At 47.3% G+C, this 26,834-nt stretch overlaps 1 protein-coding gene across 6 annotated transcripts; it reads right to left on the reverse strand.

Moving 5' to 3' along the window:
* Positions 1-1,861: 1,861 nt before the first annotated feature.
* LOC100820722 (E2A1 transcription factor) lies at positions 1,862-25,466 on the reverse strand. Of its 6 annotated transcripts, none has more exons than XM_023953842.1 (21): positions 25,048-25,466; positions 22,925-23,021; positions 21,777-21,849; positions 14,624-14,691; positions 14,052-14,124; positions 13,873-13,910; positions 13,608-13,740; positions 12,909-12,955; positions 8,801-8,900; positions 8,546-8,631; positions 8,313-8,406; positions 8,179-8,240; positions 7,844-7,919; positions 7,660-7,721; positions 7,392-7,586; positions 6,963-7,074; positions 6,735-6,882; positions 6,486-6,539; positions 5,947-6,179; positions 5,718-5,869; positions 1,862-4,638 (listed from the first exon to the last, which is right to left on the reverse strand). In XM_023953842.1, the coding sequence occupies exons 2-20, from the start codon at positions 22,997-22,999 to the stop codon at positions 5,724-5,726; spliced, it is 1,875 nt and encodes a 624-aa protein (XP_023809610.1). In that variant the 5' UTR covers positions 23,000-23,021; positions 25,048-25,466; the 3' UTR covers positions 1,862-4,638; positions 5,718-5,723.
* Between the last annotated feature and the right edge of the window lie 1,368 nt (positions 25,467-26,834).

The following is a 26,834-nucleotide window of genomic DNA, read 5'->3' on the forward strand; positions in this document are numbered from 1 at the left end:
TCAGGAGACATCCTTGGCCATCCAATCACCTTCACCCTGTTCTTCTTCAGAGATGCAAACGCCGCTTTAGAAGTGTGTTTTGGATCATTGTCATGTTGGAAAAGTGCTCCACCACCAAGTGCATGAAGTGATGGCAGCATCTTCTCCTTCAGTACAGAGACGTACATTGAGTTCATGATACCATCAATGAAATGCAGCCCCACATTAGGACACTGCCACCACCATGTTTCACTGTAGGCACCATGCATTTCTCTTTGAAGTCCTCACCTTTACAGTTTTAAAACCAAAAGTTCCAAAAACTGTGAACTTTGTCTCATCACCTGGTGTATTGAGTCCCAGTAGTCTTCATGTTTTCCAGCATGGGCCCTAGTTAATTCTATGTAAGCTTTTTTTGTGCGTGGGCTTTAGGAGTCCTCCTTCGTGGACGATAACATGCAGGTCATTCCTCTGCAGAGAGCGCCGTAGGGCGTCACAGGAAACAGTCACTCCAGTTTGGCTTTCTACTGATTTAGCTAACTGCAGTGAACTTGCATGGCGGTTTTCTTCAATCCTTCTCATCCTGTCGAGATGTTAGCTTCTGTGGACGGTCTGGACGTCTCTGTTAGATGGTTGCACTTCCATCTTTAATGTTTAGATCACTTTTGCTATAGTATTTTGATTAACATGTAAAGCTTTTCTGATCTTCTTGTTGCCCTCACAAAGTCTAGTCTAGTATTTCACTGACAGTGTTGATTCTGAAAGGACTCTAAAGGTTTTCTGACAAATGTAGTGCCGTGTACTCGTTTATGCTGAGCAGTGTATCTGTTTACATAACGTCTGGACTTATTCCATTGAATCAAAAACCAATGAAGTCATGTTTATGTTCGCAGAGGTGATATATAGAGACATACGAAACCCCACCACGAACCACGGAAAACCGGAGGTATACAATTAGAAAATGCAATTTTTGTTAAAAAACAGTTTTATTGAAAATGTTTGATTGGAAAAGTTACGCTAAAGCTGATGATTCTGTGTGGCACAAGGCGTTTTATTTTGAAAGGAAAATACATGTTATATTTTGGGGAAGAGAAGTGACATTTGTTCTTTGATACAGTGTCATAACATGGATAATAACATAAATACAAAGCCAGGTTCAGAAATGACTGCATCTGAAAAATAATACTTCACTAATCTGTCCCAGATACTGCTCTGTCCTCACGCGCGCGAAGGAATTATCGATCGAGATACTTAAATTGATCCACAAAGACATCGAACAGTTGAAAATCATCAAATGTGGAGCTCCGTACAATAATTACCCCACATGTTTGTTTGCTTGGAGAGGTTTCGTTTGAAAAGCGAGTAAAAGTGAAAAAAACTTCCGCGGACGGGAAACAATCATGCTAAGCTAACGGGTTAGCTAGTGGGTCACACAGGAGGACACTGGGAAACTGAGCCAGAAAAGACGCTAACGGAGCTGTCATGGTCTCCAGAACCGAGCCCGTTAAGATTCGAACTTACCACGTCCTCAGAACGGAGATGTACTTTGCTCCAACAACTTTATTTAGTATTTTCTGGACCATTCTGACCTTTCCTCACCGTTTCCCTGGCAATAGGTCTTCAGGACCTGAGCTGGTCTGCCTCTTCTAGTGCCTGATCAGAATGACTCGATGGCGCGGCGGTTTATTTTTAAATTTAATCTTTAAAGTGCCCCAAACCTCAGTCACCCAAACGACAGGCTCACTCAGCACTAATTAACCTGCTGCACATCTGTCTGCTTTATTTTAAATTTGATCGATATTTTGAATGAAATGATCATAAAGTGATACTTCTTCTGGATTGAAACAAACCGAGAGGCCTGGAAGATGAAGACATGAAAACAAAATGTGGTTTAAACCCTTTATTAAAATGGTTTAACTTTCTCTGTATACAATATTCAAAACCAGACATTGGAAAATGTATAAATCTGCTTTAAAAATGGCACATTTATTGCTACATTTACAGGTTATCTTAAACTGATGGGTACATAGAAATATTGAGAGGACTCTGTAGGAGTAAACACGGTCCTCTGGGTTCAATAGTTAACACTTGGTGGTCTCACCACCATTTAGGGCAAAACTTTCATTCAGTGACCCAAAAATAAAGTCCATAGTTTTCAGACACCGCAGCATCTAAACTGCACTTGGGTCCGAACTTTTCCTTGTTTATTTATCCTTAGCATGAAATGATCTTCAGTCAAATTTCCACGACGTTCTAAAGTTATCAGATGTGTTTGGACAGGAATCTAAGAGGCAGGCTTCCCTCCACATCATTTCAGACGTTTGGTCTGGAGGACCTGAACCTGAAAACTGCTGCGGGATCTTTAATGTTCACGCCGACGGGATTTTCAGGGGCTGAAGCGGTGGAGCCGCTGGACCTGCATCCAAAAAGCAGACAGATCCAGTAGCAGGAGGAGGAGGACGGGGAAACAAAAACAAAAGTAAACATGGTCTATGATAACATTTATTTATTAACTAGATACACTGAAAGAAAATCTTTTTATACCATTTAAACTTCTTCCTGAAAATTAAAAAAACAAAAACAAAAAAAACATTAGGAGCAGGAGGGGTCAGGGAATGAACAAGTACCTCTTTAATCTCCATGACAATGAAATGATATGGTTCACAACAGAAAACGCTCAGAACTGAAACAAACTAGTTCAGGCACTGATAAAGCTTCACTCTCCCATCCTGACATCTTAAGTCTTGAGAATGAAAAGGCCACACTGTTGATTTGTATAGGTGTTTTTCTTCATCTTCTTGTAGAAACCAAAACGGACAAAATGCTCTCACTCCCACTTCTGATTACATGTTGGTAAAAAGAAACCTTTAACAACATGACATGGGAAAAAATAAACACAATAACACTGTTTTGTTCTCCATTTTATCCATTGTGTGCAGGAAGCCGACGGAGAGCTGCACACACGGCCGTTTGGTTTGAGGGCGGACCAACCCAAACATGAAACCCTCCTGATGAAACGCCATCCTTCTACCAGAGCTACATTCAAAAACCTGTTGCATAATAATAATTACTGTTGGACACAAAACCCTCCGATCGCCCCGGTGAGAGCGCCTCGACACGACTGCGGCACACGCCGTCCACCAATGGAAAGACAAGAGTTCGATTCCCGGTCGCTGATGATGCGTCTTACAACTAAAACTGGAATAAAAAGGATATAACAAACACTTTTCTTTATCATCTATTGATCATTTTCCTTCTGCCATCCCAGTTCAGTTCAACACGAACTTCCCCTTTTACAGCTCATCTACAATACACTCTAAACTTTTAACTAATATTGCCATTTATGTAAAAAATCTACAATGTATAGACTAACAAAAAATATATATTTTTATATATATTTAATTTTGAAAAATGAAACAATGAATGAATTGAATTTACACGTCACACTTCTCTCAGTGAAAAGGTGAGAAGACTCACTCACTCAGGAGAAAGGTGAGGGGCTGTAATTCAGTGGGAATGCTCGTTTAGGAAAACAACGCCTGGGTTTGCTCAAAGGCTCGTCTGCTCAGGCAGCGGCAGCACGCGGCGTCCTCCTTCAGAAGAACCCAGACCTTTGTGGTTTACACCCCTCCCCGCTGAGCGCCACGCATCTGCTGGCACAGTCAACCATTTGAATAGGAAAAGGACCTGCACCCGCGGTGCTGGTCAGTCCATGGCTTTGATAGAGGAGCTGAGGAGCTGAACTGCAGGCCGACACTTGGACTCCAGCCTTTTCTGGACACTACTGTGCTTTCCATCGTCTGTGTGCCTTAGAACATAAAGCAGGAGAACCTGGATGACACCAGGCGGGGCCGCAGGATTAATGCTAGAATTTGGACTAAAAAAAAAAAAGAGGCAGAGCGGTTCTCCGGACCGGTTCCACCTCTTGGATAATTCATAACAGTCAACGGAAGGAGTCTGACTGCAAGCCCCCACGTTTGGGAGGAGATCGACTCGGCCTGGATCCGGACCGAATCCAGGGACGCTGCAGTCAAACCAGCAAACACGTGCACGAGGAGAAGCGTCAGCTCTGGGTTACATAACATATGTAAGACTGTACCATCACGCTGGGAATGACATACATTAAAATAGTTGCTCATACACATAAGCAGTCCCTCACAAATGTTCCTCGCATGGAAAACAATTTGCTTCAATTTCAGTTAGAAAATATGTAACAATTAGGCACAAATTCCTAATAATTCAATTTGTGTTTGTTAGGTCTCCTTTGCCCCCCCCCCCACCAGAGCACCTCTTGGCAGTGTGTGTAGTTCCCGAGTGCGTCAGGACAAAAAAAGAAAAGTACTCCGCCGTTCGAGCGTGTGGAACCCCGGAAAGCAGAAAGAGAATCTGAGGCGTAGAAAACAAAAGGAAAGTTCTTCACATTTTCACTCGTAGTCTTGGTTGGGAGTGCGGCGGACAGGCTGTGTCAGTTTTGGCAGTATGCACATGTGTATGAGTGTGTGAATCTGCATTCAGCAAACATGAACGGACAATACACAGACATGTCCACGTGCACGTACGCACGCGCACACACACACACATACACACACACACACGCAGAGTAATGGGTGGAAGAAACATTTTAAGGCCACATCCATAGACAGCCGGGAAACACCACCAGGTCTGTGGAAACAGGAAAACACCCAATCAAAAACAGACTTTTACTCTGAAAAGCCACACAGCTTCAGGAAGCCCAACAGCAGTTTGTCAGGCACTTCCTGGACATCAGCTGATGTGTGCTCTCCACCTGCTCCCCACATGTGCATTCATCTTTAGCTGCTCCGTCTCCAGGATAGTCCTGCAGACTCTGCTTACACAGTTAATGTCCCATCAGCCATCACACAGCCGGGTGAGTAGGGATGGGTATCGTTAAGGTTTTAACGGTACTACTACTCTTATCGATACTGCTCATCAATCCGGTATTTTAACGGTACTCTCATCGATACTTTATGAGGATGAAAAATAAATAAATAAATAAAAAATTAAGAACATAAAGGGTTTTATTTCCTCATTTTGCAACAACATTGTTTTTTTTAACGAAACATTTTACTTTATACATGAAAATGTTCCAGAAAGGATATTTATTTAATTATTTACACTAATTTTTATTCTTTATGAGCGTGATGTTTCCTTTGATCTTTTGTCCATTTTCCACAACCTTGAATAGACTTTGTCTGTCAAACACCCAGAGTTAAGTTAAGTTAAATCCAGTAAACCCAATAAATTATATTAATTTTATGGATGACGAATATCATTAGTTATTAATTATTATTAAGCTTTAGGAAGCAGCTGTTAGTTTGTTGCGGGTCTGGAACCATAAGCGGTCAGTCTAAGGCCCGCCTTTCTACCTGTTCGTTGTTTGCTCCGCGTGCAGCGGAGTTAGTTAAATATGACAGATAACGTTTATATTTTGTGGGACACAAAAAAAGCGACTTCTCCAGTACCGATAGCAGAACCGTTGAGGTCAGATCTTAACGATACTGGAAACTGCTCAGGAACAGTTTCATGGTTTAACTCCCCAAATCAAACCCTTTGATGCTGGGTGTCAAAGATCTGAACTCATGTCCCTCCAGTCTCGGGGTGGACACTCGACCACAAGGCCAGAGCTGATTTCTAAATGCATGCGAGTCCACTGCAGTTCATTAGGGGGCGCTGTTGTCCCTGCGGCAGACGTAAGAATGCCCGGTGACTTCAGGACCTACCTGCTGTTACATGTGACCAACTGGGTTGTGGCCGTCTCCGCCCATGCTGGGGTGGCCTCCTGAGAGCTGCATGGGAGCCTCCGCCCCCACCCCGGACACCTTTTCCTCCTCGCGCCGTTTTAAACACGCAGCCTTGGGGTTGAGGTTGCGCTCTGACAGAGGAGCGGAGACAGAGCCGGTGAGCGTGAAGCTGTGCTGGAGGCGCGGCGCGTGGACGTCGGCAGCTCACCTCTGACTTGTTGTTCTAAGTTCAGGATGACGTTGACGGCTTGGTGGAGGATGAGAAGTTTGGTCTGAGGTTTGTCGTGGCTGAGGTGCAGCTGGCACATCCTGCCGAGCTCCTTGAAGGCCTCGTTGATGTCCCGGACCCGCAGACGCTCTCGGGCGTTGTTGGCCACTCGCCGCTCCCTCTCGCGCTCCATCTTCACCTCGGGGGGAACGTCCTCGTCATCCTCGTCCAGACTGCACACACAGATGGGATCAGTCGTAAAGCCGGCTTGAGCAGGTCGTTCTGCTCATGCTTCCAGGCGACCTTCAACCTGCACTAAAAGGTCTCTGTGCATGGCAGCCATGATGGAGCTCGGCAGGATGTGCCAGCTGCACCTCAGCCACGACAAACCTCAGCGTGTCTGTGACCATCTACAAGCAGCTAACACGATCACATCTCTGAGAACGTCTGCTGATGGAATGAAAGCTACAGACGTTTGATCTGCAGAACGTCTGCCGCTCTGATCTACTGCAAAGGAATTCTCTGGAGGAGAAACTTACTCATCTTTCTGGTCTGATAGGCCAGAGAACATCTGGAGGGTCAACGCCTCCTTTCTGAAAACGTGAAATGAAGGGAGGGGGGGGGTTGATATTGTTAAACACCTGACACAGGTAAGACCACAGGCCTTTGACAAGCAGCCTCTGGAAAAACAGCTTCAGCATCACGTCCGTCTGTACTCACAGTCTCCAGCATCAGGACCAAACCTGCGTTTGACAAAAAAGCTGCAGAGGTTGAAGAAAGCGTGTCACCTTGTCCGACTGCGAGCCGATTTGGGATCCTTCTTCTCATCCTCTGATTTGTCTGCCACGGAGGAGTTCTCATCGTCCTCTTTGTCTTCTCTTTTGATGTCGGAGCTGCTGGAGGAGTGTGAGGAGCGAGCCAAGCCCCCGGGGAGACCTTCACACACGCAGGTGTTGTTATTATGATCATGTGACCCGACACCAGACGGTCATTTCCAGGTGAACCTGAAAACCTACCAGTGAAGCCTTCTGACTGGCTGACAGGCTGCGTGGGTCCTGATGCGTGGTGACCGTGCAGGAGAGTGCTGCTGGGAGGAAGTCCGGCAGGTTCCTCGTGTTTCCCCCCCTGCTAGCAAAGACGGAGGACAAAGACACGAGTCTCATTAGCAACAAAAACCGCCAGGATGTGACACAAAAGTGTATCTAAATGACTGATCGATTAATTAAATACACATTTTCCTGGTCAAAGTTGTGGAACAGTTTTTGTTGTGTCACATTTTAGCCAGCAGGGGGCATCGGGAGAAGTTCCACTTGAAAATGATGGCCTGTGATCTGCGCAGCTCACTCCCAGACGCTGCACAGGTCCAATGGTGTGGAGCGTCTGACCGACATCAGGACAGAATCCTCTCTGCTGACAGAGCAGCAGCTCAAAGGGCGGGGACTCACCATGGCCGGATGTCTGTTGCTGAGCGCGAGGCTGGCGTTGGGGAAAGCCGGAGACAGGCCTCCCAGGCCCCCGTTGTGCACGGGGGGCAGCAGGCCGTGCATGTCACTGTGAGTGCTGTCTAAGGCGGGGCTCTGGCCCACAGCGTGGCTGCGGAGAACGTGGATGGCCTCCTCCAAACGGTCCTCCATTTTACTCTGCTGAAGAAACGGCACAGATGAGCGGAGAAGCGGCACCAAGACAAGAACAAGCTCCTGTCCGTCATCCTACCAGTGCGTGAGGTTGGCCTTCAAACGGGGGGGTGGTTGGTCTTTGCCACTGAGACGGAGCTCCTGAAAGACGGAAAAGCATCATCGCAGAGAAAAGGACCGCTTCCAGAAACGAGTTCAACCGCGAGAACCGGACTTATGGTCAGTGAAAGATGGCAGAAGCTGGACGGGTGGAGGAGGCGTACCTGCGATGGCCTGAGGAGATCCAGGAGTAGAAGGAGCAGACGGGAAGTTGTTACTGTTGTGGTCTGACGGATAAATCTGAAAGATTCAAAAACACAGAACTCAAGTCTTTCTGGAAAAATGTGAAAAACTGAAGATCCAATAGATCCTCTTCATCACATCATCTTCATCCTTTCTGGATTTCTACGGAGGTCAACGCTGAACTTATGCAGACAGAGCATTTGGGATTTTATTCCCTGTTAGCGAACAATCGTATTAACCCTTTAACGACTGGTGAACAGTATTTCTTTAAACTTTAGAGGTGTTGCTGTTCCTACGATCTAAAGCAGGACGTTACCGATGCCAGAGCCTTCCCGATCTCGTCCCCCGAGCTGCTGGCTGTGGTGCCTCGGCCGGCCGCTGAAACACATTGAATCCTCTTAGAACGTCTCCTCAGAGGAAACATCACAGCTAGGTGCTCCTGGTGCTTACCCATAATGCTTTCTCCGTTGAGGGTGGGTGTGTGGTTGTAGGTGGTGGGGGCTGTGTGGAAGCCGTTAACTTCGGTGCTATGCAGGGGGTAGTTCTGGGGGGGGAGGCATGCAGGTCATTACTGAAGAGTCAAAACTAAGGACAGCCTCCTGGGGGAGCTCTTTCATCATTTTTTTGAAGCAATGCCCCAACAGCCCTAATACACACAATGTTGGCGGGGGGGGGATACTCACCATTCTGTCGCTGATGGCGGGGAAGGAGCCTGGCTGTCCAATGTTCCCCAGCATGGGGGAGTAGCTGGAAGAGGACCAGGGGTCTTCTGAAGGACGGAGACCAGTGTTAAAAACCCAAACCCTCAATAGAACAGTCCACTCCCCCCTCAGTGGAACTGTCCACTCCCCCCTCAGTGGAACAGTCCACTCCCCCCTCAGTGGAACTGTCCACTCCCCCCTCAGTGGAACTGTCCACTCCCCCCTGCATGAAGTTACCTTGCATGAAGAAGGAGCCGGGATAGACGGCGCCAGGCTTCGCGCCCGCGTATCCTGCACCGTCTCTGGCAAACTCCTCCCCTGACGTGGAAACGTAAACCTGAGACAAAAGCAGAGATGGAAGAAAGTTTAGAGAAGGCGGTAGCGTGAAAGCACGGGTCACTGATGAGACACAACTGCCCACTTCAGTCAACTTCTGAGATCAGAGTTTAATCATGAAGGTGCTGCAGACCCACATGTGGACCACCAGGCTGGAATATCAATGGAATGTCCCTTTTGGTGTGACAGGGCTGCCAGAGCCCATCCCAGTGGGTCCCCGGAGAAAACCCACACGAGCAAACTCCACACATGATTCTGTTTCAGGTGCCCCAGCCAGGACTTGAACCAGGGCCTTCTTGTTGTTAGGCAAGAGCGCTAATTACTGTGGCTGGAATAGTGAATGAAAAAGCCAGACAAACAAGCGTTTCCATAACCCCCTTTGGAATCAGAAGATTCTGCTCCAGTCAGGTGTTCTGGTTCATTCCTCATAAACAAACGTCTCCAATGGTTTTTGTCTGAAACCAGAACTTGCCGTCTTCTCTGGGCGGCAGGTTCCAGCTAAGCTCCCAGAAGAACTCTTCTGACCAAGACCAAGCAGCACGCTCAGCTTCAGAATGAGAGCTCTGCAGACGGTACCGAACCTGCACAGGTTCAAGACACCCCATGTCAGACGCAGCAAAGCCTGGACTTCTGTCTTCAGTCATCGTGGAGCAGCTCCAGCCACAGAACATCTCACTGTGTGGACTGGATTCTGCTGAGAAACTGTCCTTCTGTCCGTGGTACAAGATCAGTGTGGTCAAAACTGTGGTCAACCATGGACACCAAGTCCAGCTTTGAAGGCACCAGTGATGAAGATCAGAAGAGCCACTAGAGTCTCAGAGTCATGCTCCTTTGTTCACCTGAACTTTTTCCCCCCAAATGATTTTGTTGAACAATGCTTCCAATCAATGAAATTCACTGGAGAATTTAGATTTATTAGTATCACTACACCTAACTTCCCAGTTGTCCCACCTGTGTTGTGGAACAATTATTTAAAGTCTTTCTGCTTTAAATTGAGTTCTTCATCTGACCTGCAGAGGCTGCTGATCCAGAACCACAATTAGGATGTTCTTTGGACCCCCTCCCTCCATCATGACTGGAATCCTAAGGCTTCTGCCATGGAGGTAGATGTTCTGCTGTGGTCCATTAGACCAACTTTTGGCTCTGGAACCTTAAAGAACCTCATTCTTCACGTGCGCTTCAGGGAAACCTCAGGCTGCACCAGCTTTAGCCGCCACAAGGTGGCAGGAGGGAGTATTTAGGAGCTGGAGGAAGAGGAGCATGGCATGCTGGGCACAGCACCGGCTCCAGTCCCAGCGCAGCCAGAACTTCCTGTGGACCCCGGTGACACGGCCTGGCCTGTAGCCCTCCCCTGGAAGACTCCCGGGATCACACACACACATACCAGGCATTCAGTGAGCCAACACACCCGTCCAGGCAGAACCCCCCCCCCTGTCCACTACATATGGAACCAATAGAAACGCTGCTGATGAAACTACATGTGAGCTCAACCAGAAAGCCTTTGAAACACAAGAGACAAAAACACGAACCCCGGAGATCCAGAGGGACGCAAGGAGCCCCCGCTCTCCAGATATCATCGCTCCTCACTCCTCTCCGCGCTGAAAGAGGAGGAGAAGAACGGAGGCTATGCTGCAAAGAATGCTAATCCAGAAAAGGGATTTTTTTCTGTAATTTGATTTAACAGAGAGAAGTGGAAAGGGAATGGAGAGATGCACTTCTAATTACAGAGCCATCTGCCTGTTCCTGGACCACGTCCAACTCCACAGGCAGCTGGGCTGAGGAGAGGATGGGGGCTGGGATCAGGCTGCACGAGGGACGCAAGGAACGCCTCGCTGGGTAGGGGGTGCTAAAGGGGCAGGGGAGAAAAATGTACGAGGCCAGAGCAAGAGAACGTCAAGCTAGAGATGAGGCGGATGAGGAGAGAGAGTTGATCGGGCTAAACTCAGGGGAAACACGATGGAGATGATTTCATCCAACTATAAGCTTGGAGACGTTCTTTCAGAGAACAATGAGAACCTTGCAGGTCTGCACGCAGATCCTGGAACCTCCCTGCTTCATGCAATCCAGGTGATGGCCGTGCAAAGGTCAAAGGTTGACATCAAACTGAGCTAATGTGGAAGCAGAGGCTTTATGGGACCAATGAGAAGCTCTCCTCGGACCCAGAGGAGGCTTCAGGTCAACAGGTGTAACAGGAGATGATTCAGAGCAGTGGTCCCCAAACCCCCAAGGCGTGGACCGTCACTTGGCATCGGGCCACAGAGAAATTTCTATTCCTAGGTCAATCTGAGGCAGAATCAAATTGACCAATACCATTAAAAAATCGTTTAAAAATGAGATAAATCAATAATTGAAATCGGGGCCTTAAACCCCTTTAATTTAGACACGACACGTTTATTTTACTATCAGGTAAAAATGACCAAGTGGTTTTAGGTCAGTGAATCGGCAACCAGAAATGCTGAATCGTTGCTAAAATGACTCGTTACACACTTATCCATTTTGTAAAGCAAAATTAAGTCGATTGAGGATTATCAAGAAGATGTAAAAAAAGAGGGGAACAAAAGTTAACAAGTCCAGAACGGTTCTTCTGACCAACAGAATGAGTAATGGCTGTTTATTTCTCTATAGTCTATGGGATTTTGGCTTCTTGGAGCCTTCTTTTGTTTAGAACAAAACCTATTTTGTGACAATTTAATCATTTTTATTTATCCACCACACTTAAATCCTTTGACACGGAGATGTCGCCCAGCAACAGCTAAATAACGGGGGTTGGGCCCGTTTAGGTGGTTGTCCTCAACCAGCAGGTTCTGGAGTTGAAGACGGAGTCCCAAGAATTTCCATACCTGGTCCAAGGCTCCAGTATTAAAGGTCGAACAAAGCTGAAGTTGGCGTCCAGTTGTTTGCTTCCACTGTAACGGTTAGGGGAAAACCTAGATCACATTTAAATGGGCCTAGTTAACTCATGAACAATTACGAATCGTCCAGAAGCAAAGCTCACTCAAAAATGTTAGTACAGAAAATATTCTTCTGTTAAAAGACAAAAACCCAACCCTGTAATTTAGCCTTTCATGAATTTTACAAATCAATTATCAACTCTACATTTTCTAACAATGAGGTTCAGACTATTCTTTTAGGCTAGAATTAACTTTCAAGAGTCTATATTGACCAATACTAGACCTCCAAAAAAGGGGGAGCACAGCTTTACCCCCAGAAACCCTCACAGGATCACATAAGTTGATGAAGAAAGTGGGCGGAGTCATTAATCTGGGCTCAGACTTGGCCTCGCAAGCTCTGCACCTCACAACTGGGTTACCCCCCCCCACTTCATGTGGTGAAGCACAGGGGGGTGTTGGGGGAGGGTCACAAACAGACGTCTCATCGTTCACCGTAAAACCTTATAGCGGTCTGCACTAAGCTTTAACACCCACATATGGAGGGGGGCACCGCCGCGGCTCAGTTTTAGTCATCAGGTTGATTCAGACCCAAACACGAAGACCCAAACTGTCTCAGTTCTGAGGAAGTAGGGCCTGAATCAGGTAGCACAGAGGTGTAGAGGTCAGCATTCTGGCCTCACAGCGAGACGGTCCCGGTTCAAATCTCTTTGTGGAGTTTGAATGTTTTCCTATGGGTTTTGTCCCACAGCCCAGAAACATGCTCAATAGGTTCACTGACGCTTCTAAACTTGGGGTGTGTGAAAGTGAGTGTGTGTCCGTGTGACGGACTGGAAAACTGTCCAGATAGACTTCACCCAACGCTCCCGGTGAGGACACCCACTTCCAGGAGGACGGAGACAAATAGAAGTTCTGACTCAGAAATCCATGACGGCAAGTTCTCCTGCAGCTCACCCATAGACATCCCAAAACACAAACAGCACCTCAAATTCTATCAAATCGACAAAACCGGCGTGGCAACAACCGCACTGAAGTTTAGCTGAGACAGTCGAGTCGGGCTGAGCAGAACCTTTGCAGGTTTGACAGAACTCAAGCAGAGGAGAGAAAGCATCAGTTCTCACCGAGGAAGGCAGGCCGGGGGGTTTCCGGATCTTCTTTGGCTGGGCATCTGTGCACAGAAAAGAAACATTGTGCTCAGGTTATCGGGTCAGATGAGGTTTGAGCACCAGAGGGGAACTTCAGGTGGAAGAAAACATTAGAAAGAGGAGAACAGGAAATGACATTGAGCCTCCAAGTGAGAGAACCTTCTGGATGATCAATTGATCAACCTAAAGCCATTTGTAAACCATGTTAAAAATATGGCAGAAAGTGGTAAAGATGTACGAGATGAGTGATGCTGAAGGTGTATAGGTGGTGTGCATGTGATACAGACTTCCAACCAAATGGGCTTGGTAAAATGTTTCCATCCTGGATGAATAAGGGGCTGACGACGTGCCTCTCATTCGCTCACAAAGGTGCACTACTGAGTTCTCAATCAGAGTGCTAAATGTGACATACAGCAGACTGATTATTCAGAGGTTTTTCTTTTTCTTATTTTTTTTTAACCAATGTTCATGTTTAAACTGGGCCTGTTCTCTTTATTCAACTTGTATTCAAAAAAAAAAAAAAAAAAAAAATCATAAAAGAATCTTTTGGAGGACTTGTATAATAAATACTGTAAAGCTGTTGTACATTAAATGCTTTTCAACTAATAAATATAATTACAAAGAACATTCTGGAAAAACCACGAAGACTCAGTCAGGGAGACCCTTCCTCCTTACCTAAACCTCCTTCGGGCGGCCTTCTCCTGGGGTTGTTGGGGTAGGACGGGTAAAACTGAGAACCAGACTTGAGGCCAGAGGGGGACATGGCATCTGGGCTTGGCATCGGTATGTCGCTGGGAAGAAAATTAGGCTGCAACAAGAGAGATGGCAAGTTTTTACTGTTCAATAAAGACGGAGCATCAATGAAGTGAGAACAGAAGTGAAGTGGAACGTCCTTCGTGTAAATGTTCCTCCAACTTTGGCTTCACAAGAAAAATCCTACCTGACTCCCAAAATGAGGATACGGCCGGTCAGCTTTACCTGCAGGAAACAGGAGAAGATGCAGAACAAGCTTTGATTGACAGCTGAGGTCAGAGGGTGATGAAACCTGCAGACAGGCTTCGTTTACAGCACGAACACGCGAAATGTTGACGGAAGAAAACACGAAAATTAGAGACAAACCAGAAATCCCTGAACTGATGAACGGAGATGACAGGCCTTCATGCTCACTGAAGTGGGTTCCATCTCCGTAGCCCTGCAGAAACAACAGCACCAAAAGAAACTTAGAACCTCCGACAGAACCTGAATAACATCTCTAACTTCCGGCAAATTCAATATCTTCATATTGGGGGGGGGGGGAGCCGCCCCTCTGGCGGGAAGCGTGCCAAACAAATCTGCAACAGCTCCAGGGATTCAAACAGACTTCCTTAATTATCAGCTTGGGGTAATCAAAGCTCTGCCTCCATTTCTGCCCCGGTTCCTTCCATTTACGCAGACAGCTGCCAAACGGGGACGGTGGATGAGGAGAGCAGAGAGACGCCATGCCAGAGCGGGATCCTGAGCCAAGGTAATTAGGTAGAAACCAAAAACTAACACTTCCAACGTGGCGGGAAGCTGCACAGAGCGGCTCTGGTGGATGGAAGACGGCGTGCAGTTTCAGCCCGTTAAAAACATGCACAGTGTCTTGATTGGACGGCACGTGCTGTTCCACGGTAAACCCGTATTGCCCCTTAAAAGAGTCATGTGGATCTTACCCGTCCTTGGCTGAACGAGGGACTGTTCTGTTCTGCAGAACCCCAGGACCCGGAGCCGCTGCGTTCATCTGCAGATGAAGAAACACTTGGTTAGAGAGGACATTGGTCAGGTTCCACGGAGAACATCTGCCGTATGTTCATTTCTAGCTCTGGGACAACGTGCGTGAATTGCCGTGCACTGTTCCCATTAGAGTTCATTATAGTGAGTGAATAGCAGAAAATGAAACCTTCACTTCCTAAAGGAATTCAGGATGTTCCAAAGCATCTTTTCTGACGCCTTTACGTTCATAAACCAGACAGAACCTCTGGAACCTCAGACGCCTCCATTTAGGTCAAACATACATGATGCAGCACAAAGAAAACGCCGCCCAAGCCCGGTGGAGCAGAAAACTCCCAAATACCCCCATCATCCCCTTCTCCCTGTCGAATGCACTAATGCTATCCAGCCTCTCGGGAGACACAGGCTTAATTGCATGCTCATTTGCATAATTGTGCATATTAATGTGGTTTCCTTATGAATATTCATATTTGGTCTTTGATTTCTGCCTAATTAAAAACACGTGTGTGTGCGTGAGCAGCACAGAAGCGGAGGGGTCTGGGTGAGATCAGCAGCCGCTCTGACGAGCGAGAATGAGCGATGAGACGAACAGAGCGGTGCAAGCACCTACACTGGCGCTGACAGCCGTGATCTATGGCGCCGACGCCGGCGGCATGAAAACTCAGGGAAGCAGCAAACGGACCTGAGAAGATCTGCAGCAACAAAGCCCAGAGACGCCGTCAACCACCTCCAAATGCCAATAGACACTGGCGAGGAGCTCACGGTTAAATAAAGACGACAGACTTTGCATGCCGACTCTGGGGCCAAAGGCCTCTGCCAGCAGACGTACGTAGCACCAAATTCTCATGACAGAAACTCACACAAAGCAGCAGAGTGTCCCCCCAACATGGTGCTTTATTGGTTCACATGTTTGAAAGGTGAGTGTGGAAGGTAATCTGAGGAGAAGCCTTTACCGAGCGGCGCTCCTGGGATGTCTCATTTGGACAACAGGGATGCTGAGGAGGAAGACAAAGAGCCGTGCAGCAGAAACCCAACAACCTCGTGAACTCAAAGGCAATTAAAAACAAGCTGCAGAGGGGACACCGACACCTACGACCACCTCGACTTCAGGGCAGAAATCCAACGGTTACTATCCCGTATCACAATCCCTTGGTTACTAGATCCCGTCTCCATAGTGTGCAGCTTCAAGGGGCTCCACTGATGAAAAGCTAAGAACACTGAAACATCCATGTCATCTGTGTGGCATCATGCAGAAGAGCTGATGCTCCACTGATAAAAGAGAAAATAATAATAACATTTAAAAGACAAGTTTCTTCGTGAAACGGAGAGCCCGGAGGTGTGAAAACGGTTCCAGAACTACAGGCACATGAACACAGATTTTGGTCTGAGTCCCTTTGCAAAGGGATCTGAATTCAGTAGAAGCGCACCAGAGTTCACTACAAAGAATCAAACCAAGAATCCTGCAGCACCAATAGTTTAGGTCAGTGGCCCCCAACCTTTTTCACGCCACGGACCGGTGTGACGTCACACAAACTTTAACAGCCCAGTCTTCCAAATATAGGCGGATGATTATTGCAACAACAACGCTAGGATGAGGGAGGATCAAAGACGTGACAAGACAAACACTGCACTTTCATTTTTACACGCTTAATAGTTTGCATGGCACAGGCGTCATCATCCTCTCCCCTTCCCACACTCATGGTGCAAAAAATAAGTACTGTCCATTAAATGAATTTTTTGGAAGCCGAAGGCTCCTCTTCTGTCTGCTGTCTGGGCCTTTTCCCCTTCGCAAAGTACATTTCCAAAGACGTTTGTATTTTACTCATTTTGCTAGCTCCTGGGTTTTATTTTGGCGGTAACCTATCACGTGACAGAGAAGAGCGCCTTGGCTTGCGGCAAAAATGACAGTCAGATGTAACAGAGAATCGGGCAATTTTTCAAAATAAAACATCTTTCAGATTCTGATATGAATAGAACGAAAGTAATGCAAGTAATTTATTCTTATTTTGTCTGGGAGGGCTGGGGACCGCTGGCTTAGGTGACGGGACTGAGGTCCCACCTCCTAAATCAAGGTGATCATCCTGGTATCAAAGCTCAGTCAACAGGGGTTCCTGAATGTGTGGCATGAAGCTCAGGGGAACATTCAGGACCTCCCAACAGCCCAGCGTTTGCTCAGACATCAGTCTGGATCGTTTGTTGTTCCGTTCTTGGATGTGGACTCCAGAACAGATTGGCTGCACTGTGAACAGGAAGCGTGACATCATCGTGGCGTGTTGTTCCATGATAGAGACGGGGAGGTCAACACAAACCGAAAAAAAAAACAAGCTGTTGATCACTCCTCACAGAGGCATGAACAGCGCCACCTACTGCACCAACAAGCACAGTAACTGCTCCCGCCCATGAAGTGATCAGACTTTAGTCAGAGAAGAAAGGAAGAACCAGCCCCCTGTTCTCCCGGCTAAGGTTAATTCACGGTTCTTTAGTCTGCCTCGGGTTCTGTCACACCTATCCTCAAACCAAAACTCGTGGTTTTAATCCAAATGATTCACATTCGGTGGGTAAAGAATAGGGTTGAGATGCCAAGAGTCTCCATAAAAACAGAACTTCACAAAGTCATCGTAAAAACTAAGGAGATCCAGGCGGTACCTGCAAAGGGCGGAGCCACATCAGAAGTACCTGCTTATGTGTTTGTAGCTATACATAAACAGACCCCCCCACACACACACACACACACTAAATGACATTGGGGGGCATCTATAAAGGAAAACTGCAGCTTTCAGCCAAGAAGATTTGGCTGAAGGCTGAACCAAAGCAGTCCATCACTCGATGTGGGAACATCCATAGTGCATTCATGGATTATAAAGGTTCTGGCAAGTTCTACAAGTTCTGATCACTCTGGTTCTGATTGATAGACATTTGTGGAGGGGAAAAAATAGCAAACAGCAAAAAATAGGTAGTTTCGAGAGGAAAAAGAAAGAAAAAATGAAAACGTATTCGATTCCTGAATCAGATCAACAAATCTTTATGTTTAATTTTTATTTAATCATCAATTCTGAGTTTATTTACAACTTTAGGTCAAAATCACCAACACATGTAAGAGATTTTAAAAGAAGTGTTTTGTTTTTAATCGCTTTTGTCACTCAAATGTTTTCTTCTGTCAACTTCCTGGTTAACTTCAGCAGAAAACCAAACCTAAACATCACCTTCACTTTGGATCATTTTATAACGAATCCTGAAAACGTTCTCCAGTTCTTCATCCTTTTTCCTGACTACAGATCCAGTAAATGAAGACGCAACAACCCCTCAGTAGAACTGGAACAACTAGAAAACACCCACTATCCCAACATCTCAACGCACAAGGGTTTCCAACTTTTACCGACCGACTTTTTTCCTCTTTAGTGGAAAAACCACAAAACTCTAGGTAAACATTTTACAGACGCGCGTTCCGGTAGTTTTACTTTGAAAATTAGAACTTTAACCGAGACTTTACTGTGAAGATTTAATTTCCTGTAACAGTAGCGCATTCGGCTTGTTTAGTTTTTACTTTATTTTACATTTTAGAGCTATAAGTACATTGCATGAAGCTTTTTTTTTTACTCTACTCCGATATTGAGATGTGAATCGGGGATCTTGGATATCACAAATATTCACATTTTTTTAACAAGTATCCAAGTATTTAAAAACTCATTACAGCCCTACTAAAACTAGTATTTTCTAAATATGATAAATGTGAATCAACCGTTTGAATAACTTCACTAGCAGCATCTTCAAAACATTAGAATATTCTGCATCATCATTATTGTCTGTTGGAACAACTGTCAAAATAATTCCAGATTTGTAGAAAGGACACCTGGATTTTTGTCTGTTAAAAGCAGCTTTTATTTTGAAGTGGAAGGTTCTTCTGTTTCCTCTTTTCTTCCAAAAGAAACTTCTAAGATACGTTTGTTTTTCTTAACTTTGATAGCTTGGGGGGTTTCAATTTAGCAGCTGGAGGAAGTGCTTTAAGAAAGAGGCGGATGTATAGAATCCAGTCGTTTTCCAAAATAAAACTTCCTTCAGAATCAGATTAGAAATAAAACAGAAAAAATGTGGGCTTTCCCCCCCCCCTTTGTGGCCCGGTACCAACTGCCCCATGGACTGGTACCAGCCCAGAGGTTGGGGACAACTGCTCTTAAGTTTGGAGGTCATTCGGAACAGAACTGTTTACACAGGCAAGTCACATGACTGCTCCGAGTGTTGTTGTTCACACATTACAGTCAGCACTAGTGGTTTAGGGGGAAAAAAAAAAATCGATTAGACGATTTTGCGATATTTCCTTTGGTGATATTTGTATTCATTTGGAATGCTGTCAGGACGATATCTATTTAATTATTTGTGGCCGTCCTTCAGCGTCTAACTCTTTTTTTCCCCACTTCAACCGCTAGTTGGCAGCACCGCCCACTGAGCCTCTTTGAGCAGCTCTAAACTGCACCAAAAAAATAAAAATAAAAAGACAAGATCTCATGGAGAGGCAGCTTGTTTTGTTGTCATGAGACTCGGTGCCATGCTGCTGCCAGTATCATAAAAATGTGTGTAATGCGGTGCTTTGTAGCGGCTCAGATAAGAACGCGTGAAGCAGTGCAGCTGTGCAGCGGCTCATGAACGAAGCATCAGCCAAAATACCATTGGAAAAGCGGGCCAAAGTTCTGCAGAATCTCACAGCAATAGATTCCAGTTTAGCGACCTGATGGATCAGAGTGACGTGTACAACACTCTGAAAAAAGACCAACGTCGCTGCGATGAGCGGTGAAATCTTTGTTTACTTCCGCGTGTCACAAAGCAGAGCTTCAGCGGCAGTAAAGACTGTAAACAAAGCATATTAGCCATAGCAAAGCAACTTTCCTTCGCCCTGTCATGTCACCTCATCATCACACTTTATTTTTTCTGGAAAGAATGTGAGTTTTTTTTTTCTTTATTTTTTAGGCACCGTTCAGGCTCCTGAACCGTTGAAAAGTTCTGGAGAAGCAACATTTAGCAATTTGAATAAAAAATAAACAGATCATACATTTAGAGCCTTTTTTGTTAAGGCACATTCATTCTGAAAAATATTTTGGTACAAAAATCAGACTATGTTGACTGTTCCCTATAAGAACAAATATATCCTATATTACCCAAATAAAAGCACTATGAATTTGCTTGTATAAAACAACTTGTCTATGAGATACAGTTGCACTGCTCAACATTGCGATCATAAAATAAAATGAATTTGACTTTTTTTTTTCCAATGAAAAGAGTGTCTTTTTTAAAGCAATACCCCCCCCCCCCCCCCCCCAAAGGGAAATGTGTTCCGGTACAATGTCGCGATACGAGACTCTTGCCAATACACATCCCTAGCTAGCGCCCCTTGTGGACCTTTAGCCGTTTATGCCAACAGTGCCAGAACCTCATCCAGCTTTTGTTTTTTAATTTATCCCTGATGGGAATCCGGTCATCAGGTATTTAAAAAGTTCCATCTTCCTTTTGTTATTTTTCCTAAAATGTTAGGACCTCCTCCGGACTTCTGCTTGGTCTCAGAAGGAGCTTCCTCCCTTCTGGGGCTTCGGAGCGTCTGAAGGAGGAGAACCCTTCCAGCTTTGAGCTGCTCATGTCTGAACCTGAAAGGTTCTCCTGACCAAAGCTTATCCTTGATTTGAAAACGGTCATTAGCAGAGAAGTAGTTGGCGTAGTAACCACGTAAACAAGGTCTTAAACATCCCAGCATTGTTTTTATGCTTTCCAACAACGGCAGTGAAAAAGCCCCTTTAACTAAAGCGGCAGAGGAGAACCGGAAGCAGAACATCCTTGTTCTATGGCTTTGGTTCTGCGGCGCTCCGCTGCAGTCCAGCAGAGGAGCGTTCTGGAAGAAAGCCTGTCGCGTCTCGTGTGTGAAGGGGGTTGGAGACGTTGCCAGCAGCTGCAGAGGTGACAGAGGGGTCGCCCGCCTGAAGGCTTGTGGGCTTGGCCAACCCCCACCCCACACAGTTGCACCCCCCCTACCACCACCACTACTCAAACATCCCACACTTCTTGGCGATCCGGCGTTTCTTCCCTCCACACCACGCGCCCTGGCGGGAGCGCGCACGCCGGAGAAGGACGCCTAACGCAATTAGCCCCCCGATGAGCACTTTTGTGCTGATGAGCAGACGCGATGTGGAGGGCCGCTGTTCCCGCGCTGCTGCCCTGGCGTCATGGATGGACGTTCCTCAATGGTCATCAAAGCTACATAAGCAGCTCTGCAGGCAGACGTTTGCCCCCACCCCTTGGGGTTCTAGGACCTCCGGGATGAACGGTTCTGCGGTTCAGGAGGACCTGCAGAAGCTCCTGAAGTTGGAGCCGACAGCTTTAAGTACCACATTATAATTGGTGTCAATGACTGAGGGCCACACTTGGGACAGGGGGGGTTAACTCCTCTCTGTTTAGTAATTGCCTGACGTGAGAGGAACAAACAGCCTTCCACAGACTGATCCCTCCATTCAGCAGCGCGGCCGCTCGCTGCACGCTGGGCCGCTTTAAGGGGTTGTCGGCGACATTGTCTCAGACTCCAGCCATTTCCTGCAGATGGGGGGGGGGCTCTGAGCTGTGCTGGGGGAGGAGTGTTTTACACTTCAGGGCGGGGGAATCGTTTCAAGTCCATAAGCCCCTTCTTTGCCTTTGTTCCTGAGTGGCCAAGTTCTCACTCTGGGGAATGCTGGGAGTGTGACTCGATTTCACACACCGGGATGGGGGGGGGGCAGCCCGGCCCAAGTAACGCGACTTACTAATAACCTTCAGGAAGAGAGACACCCCCCACTCCCCCCATCAGTGTGTTAACTGCAGCTAGTTTGCACTTTGAAGTGAGAGGTAAAGCTAACAAAAAGGACAAACACGCTGAAGATGCCCGGTTACCATGACGACATCCAGTCAGAATCATCACTGTTTCAAAACAAACGTAATCGTATTTGTCTTCCTGAAACATCTGCTCACAAACACCAGCAAAGGATATTAAACCACGACAAAACCCAACGTTTCTGCTAAACGTGGACATTAGGAGACACCCCCACGTTGTATTTGGAGGACAGACGGCTTCTGGAGGCATACCTGATCCAGCGAAGTGAGTGCTGGCCAGAGTCATGGTCCGGTTCTTCCCGTTGGCGACTGGCGGCGCAAACATCTGCAAGACACAATGAAGTCCGAGTTAGCAGAGGAAAGAGCAGAAGACGCACACACAGGTAAACCGACCTCCCCACCACCACCTCTTCACACCAGCCTACAGGGTTTGATGAAGTCGGTGTGTGAATGAACGAACAGGGACGAGAGCATCCCGGAACCACGGCGGTTTGCGTGGTTTACTGTCTGCTGGGGTTCACAGCCGCTCCTCTTACAGAAACGTTCACACCAGAAAATTTGGACACGTTTGGTCGTGACTGCAGCTGGATCCAAACCGCAACTCAAGAGGGAAGAATCTACTCTAGCGAACGGGAAGCTTTTCACACCCCCCCTTCCCAAAAACAGGGGCTTCACAGCTTTACTTTAGCTCATCTAGCCCACAGAAGAAGACGACTTTATGTGGACTTGTTTAACTGAGCTTCAATAAACATCAAAGAAGCTTTCCATCCCATGAACCTGCTGAGTCCAGGTGAGGGTGAAACACCAGAACCCTGATGGTTAAACAGCTTCTAAACCCTGCTTTAGAAACCAGCAGCTTGGGTTGTTTTAGAAACTAGGAGATGATTCTGTCAGCGTTAAGCTTCCCCACAGAACGAAACCTGACAAAACCTCTCCATCCACGCCGCAGGTGATGTCAGAACGGCGTTGAGAGCAGACGTGTCTACAGTCTGAAGGGTGAGCCCAAATGCAGGAGCGTCGTCTCTGGTGATGCAGCTGCACCAACTCTAAACATCTGTGGGGAATTCTGGTTGGTTCTTCTGCGTTTTCCAGTTACCTGACAAACACCTGAAGGCTTCATGGATCATTTACATCCACGTAAAGTTAAACGGTGCCGTCCGGATGGTGTACATGACACAATGGGCACTCCTTTGCTGTACAAACATTGAATGCTGATAAAACAAATGTGTTGTTCTGCAGACTGAGGATTGTGAGTGTTCCTGCGGACCCCCTCCTGCACTCTGACTCCAGCTCTCCACCGCACATAACCACACCTGTATTGCATTCTTTTCTCCCAGTGCCCCCCACCTGCAGCACCAGTGCCACCCAGAGCTACCCAGGCTAATCTCCCACTGGCTTACCGCGCTGAAATCCAGGAGGTCGCTGAGTTCCTTGTCAGTTTCCACTGCAGCCATTCTTTGCTGCTGCTCGCTCATACCCTTCAGCCTCTAACCAACCCTACGAGAGAAATTTGCAAATACAGGGTTTTAATGGCACTAGCAGGCACAGCGAGAAGTTACAGACTATGATGAAGGTGGAGATGAATGACTGAGAGGACCTGTGCTACGTCACTGACTCGGACCAGAGTTTCTGCCCCTTCACTTCCATAAAACCACAACAGAACGGACGCCTTCTTCTCACGCATCCATGCAGGTAAACCAGACGTTGTTTACCGGACAGGTTGAACACACGACCAAAACATACAGCTCAGATTTCCGCCATGCAGACACACGAGCCCCCCGGAGAGGAGGAGGAAGACAAAAGAGGAGTTCACCAGGAGCTCTCCTCCATGCACAGGAAGGAGGCCACGCTTTGAAGAACACTCCGTCTTCAGCCAAATCACAGAGTAACGAGCAGAAATGGGGTCTTTTATTTTACGCAGCCCCGGCAGCGAACGCAGCCGCATGTCGATCATCGCTGCATGAAAGAGAATGTAATACACTCACAATCACAGACATAATCGGGACTATTGTTAGCCTGAGGAAACGGGGCTGAAAGGCACAGCTAATGACTGTATGCAAACACGCCATTACAGAATTACCATATGTCACCTCAGAAAGGCGCTTGTCACAAGACACAGTGAGCATGAAGACGGGATTTAGCCTCTTCTAAACTCCACTGCAGGCCCCAGGCCGCCTGATGCTGCGCGGCGGCGAGCCCCACAGAGCGGCTGCTCAGTGGAGGAGGAACAGAGGCGCGCGGACACCAACAGGTGGTGTGTTTCTGCAGCTTCCCCTCGCATTCACAGCGAGGCATGTTCTGATGCCACCAGAGAAACGGAGAGACGCCAGAAGTTCAGGCTGAGCAGAAAAACATGGAGGGAGCTTTAGTGTGAAGGAGGAGGAGTCTCTGAGAAAAGCCTCCTCAGATATGACCAGAGAACGTAAACAATAGACACGGAGCTGGTTACAAATTAAACTGGCATGGTGACCTCGGGATCAGAGGGCCTCTCCATCAAGACCAGAACCAAACGGAGCAGCACATGGGGGGGGGGGGGGGGGGGGGGGGGGGGGTTCTGGAACAAAATGGTATGTTCGCCTGCTGCTGGATCAATATCTGAAGCTGGGAGATCCGGGCTCTTTGTCACCCCAAGCAGGGCAGGAAGGCAGCTCCTTCTCTGCAGAGGCTTCCACCCCAACGATGGAGCAGATGCATCAGACTGCATCCAAACATCAGCTGGGTCCTCAGGAGAGGAGCTGTGGTGACGGTCCAGCCCGAACCGAGCCTGTGGGTCAGCCCCCACCGAACCGCTTAAAACAGACCTCCTTCTATCTGAAACAAAGGATCGGAGGAGCAGAGAAACATGGTTTCCATCTGTTGCTTTAGCCCGCGAGGACCTTTTGTTTTCCAGGAGTTTCTAGACAAACTTTGGATCAAACTCCTCCTGAAGGAGGGGAACTCGCGGACTCCTCATCGCCATGAAAAGCGGAGCAGGAGGCGGCCGCGAGCCTCCGCAGGAGGAGCCCAACTTCAGAGCCGTTCTGGGGGCTCCGCGTTCGGGGGGAGAGGGGGGGGGGGGGGGGGGCACAAGGAATTTCCTGCCAAATGTGCAATAAAACGGGTCTGAGGCAGCCGCCGCCGTGAGCTCTCGCTCGGCTCACGCGGAAAGTTTGCTCCACGTCTGAGCGGAGCGTAAACGCCGCGTGGCCACAACCACCGAAAAGGCGTTTTTTTTCACCGCCAATACCCCCCCAAAGCCGCCGGAACGAGCGCTGGCGGCTCGGCCCAAACCCCGACGGCCGCCCGCGAGGCAGCGCCAACGTTTCACGTCCGCGGAGGGTTTTAGTAGAACAAAGGAGGGATTTCCTCCCGCGAACTCCATCACGCACTCGGCCCTCCACCTCCAGCCAGACAAAAACTTACATCCCCCGCTTAAACCGCACATTCCCCAAAACTTTTCCACAATGGAAGCGGTGGAGACGGGCTCAATGGAAGCCGTCGAGTTCAGCCCCAAAGAGGCGATGTTGTGAGAGTGCGGGTTTACCTCTCTGCTCCGAGGGTCCGATATCCAACCGTGAAAAGAAACGCAGAGACCCGCAGGGAGAAAAACATAAAACTTCAAGAGAATTTCGACCTCAGTGCATGAAACGCATTGGGAGCACACAGATGTCTTCCTTTTGTCCCGGGGAGCCTGCGTCTCGCGGAGCGTCCACGTGCCTGCCCGAGAGCCGCGAGTCTGTGTGCAAACACTTCTATTTTAGGTACAAATATCACGTCTTCCGTTTTTGTTGTTACAACTGAGATGATTTCATTCTTCTCGTAGACATCTTCACCACCTCCGTCCACATTGTCAGACGCAACAACGTATCCCTCCGCACAAAAAGTGAGGGCCTCAACGCCAGCGGTGTCCGATTTCAAACGCCTTTGAGAGATGTTTGAAATTTTTCGACATAAAATCCCCCAAATTCGATGTCTCCTAGTAGCCAAGGCCTACAACATGTCCAATCTCGACATTCATGGTCAACAACTATGTCGGCAATCCTCAAAATTCGGGCGCTCTGTGAGAACTAGATGGCGCGGCGGAAGGCTATGGCAAGAAAGTTACCTGCGATTATACAGCAGCAGCTTGACGAGATGGCACGATAAATCCAAAGGCTCTCAGCCAATGAGAGAGTACGCAGGCTTGACTGACAGTAAGAAACACTAATAGGGAGGCGTATATCGAATTTGGCCCCGCCTTTTTCCTGACGCTCACTTTCCCTGCGTGCTCAGAGAGGTTGGCTAAAGGGGGCTCCATCATGCCCGCTGACATCACTTTAATTTTTAGGTTGCCGTGTCTTCTTTTCGTTTTTGGTCCCAACAACAACAACGCGAACTCGCAGCTTTGCTTTAGCCTAGAGCTTTCTGCTAGGATCTCCGAAACCCATCCACGCCGGATTCAGCCGGATAATAATAATAATAATAATAATAATGATAATAATAATAATAACAATAATACATAATTTGCTTTTTAAAACGATATTTAGTTGAGTGAAAATCTACCTTAAGCTGGACTTTCTGTCACTTATTTACATATCTGTAAGACGGATTATATATGTCACAGGAAGTCCAGTGTTATTCTTTTGTGAGTTCTGATAAGTAAGACGTTTCGCTCCTGCTCATCTTTGAGCTTAAAAAAAATAAAAGTCTAAATAAGCCACAAAAAAACGACACTATAGAATGAACCTCAATCTATGAAGAAAGACAGAATCAAACGTATTGCATCTTCGTCTGTTGTTCATGCTCAGTTAATTGAAACAAACTGAAAACGTTTTCTGCAGATAAAGTGTTGTTGCACTTCCACCATTCTCCTGCAGGGGGCCGCGCGGGCAGCAGCCCGGCAAACATCAGACCAAGCCGGCCTGCTAACTGCCTTCTCTGGAGCAGAAGCACACGGAAGAGACGCTCCAGCAGCCAAGGCAACTTCACGTTTCTCCCGAGGGAATCAGGCCCAAATGTTTACGTTCAGTCCACGTCCTGATGCTCAGTTCGCGCATAGCTCAGTATAGGCATAAGCCAGCCTTTATTAACACGTTTTTCATCGTAGAGTGATCAATAATCCATAAATATAACGTTAAGCAGGTAAGAGGCAGTCACGTGACCCGTCTCTTGCATTTATCACGACTTAATACTTAATCAAACGTCTTATTGGCATATTTTAGAAATTCAAAACTAAAATGGTGTCAGAAACCTTGCCTAACCCTGAAGTGTGTCTGAAGCCGTCATGTGACCCCGCAGGCGGGATGCTCCAGCTTTGACCTACATCAGAAGGAAGACGCACTAAACTCCAGT

This window comes from Oryzias latipes, chromosome 4 (genome assembly GCF_002234675.1).
Source record: "Oryzias latipes chromosome 4, ASM223467v1".
Lineage (NCBI taxonomy): Eukaryota > Metazoa > Chordata > Actinopteri > Beloniformes > Adrianichthyidae > Oryzias > Oryzias latipes.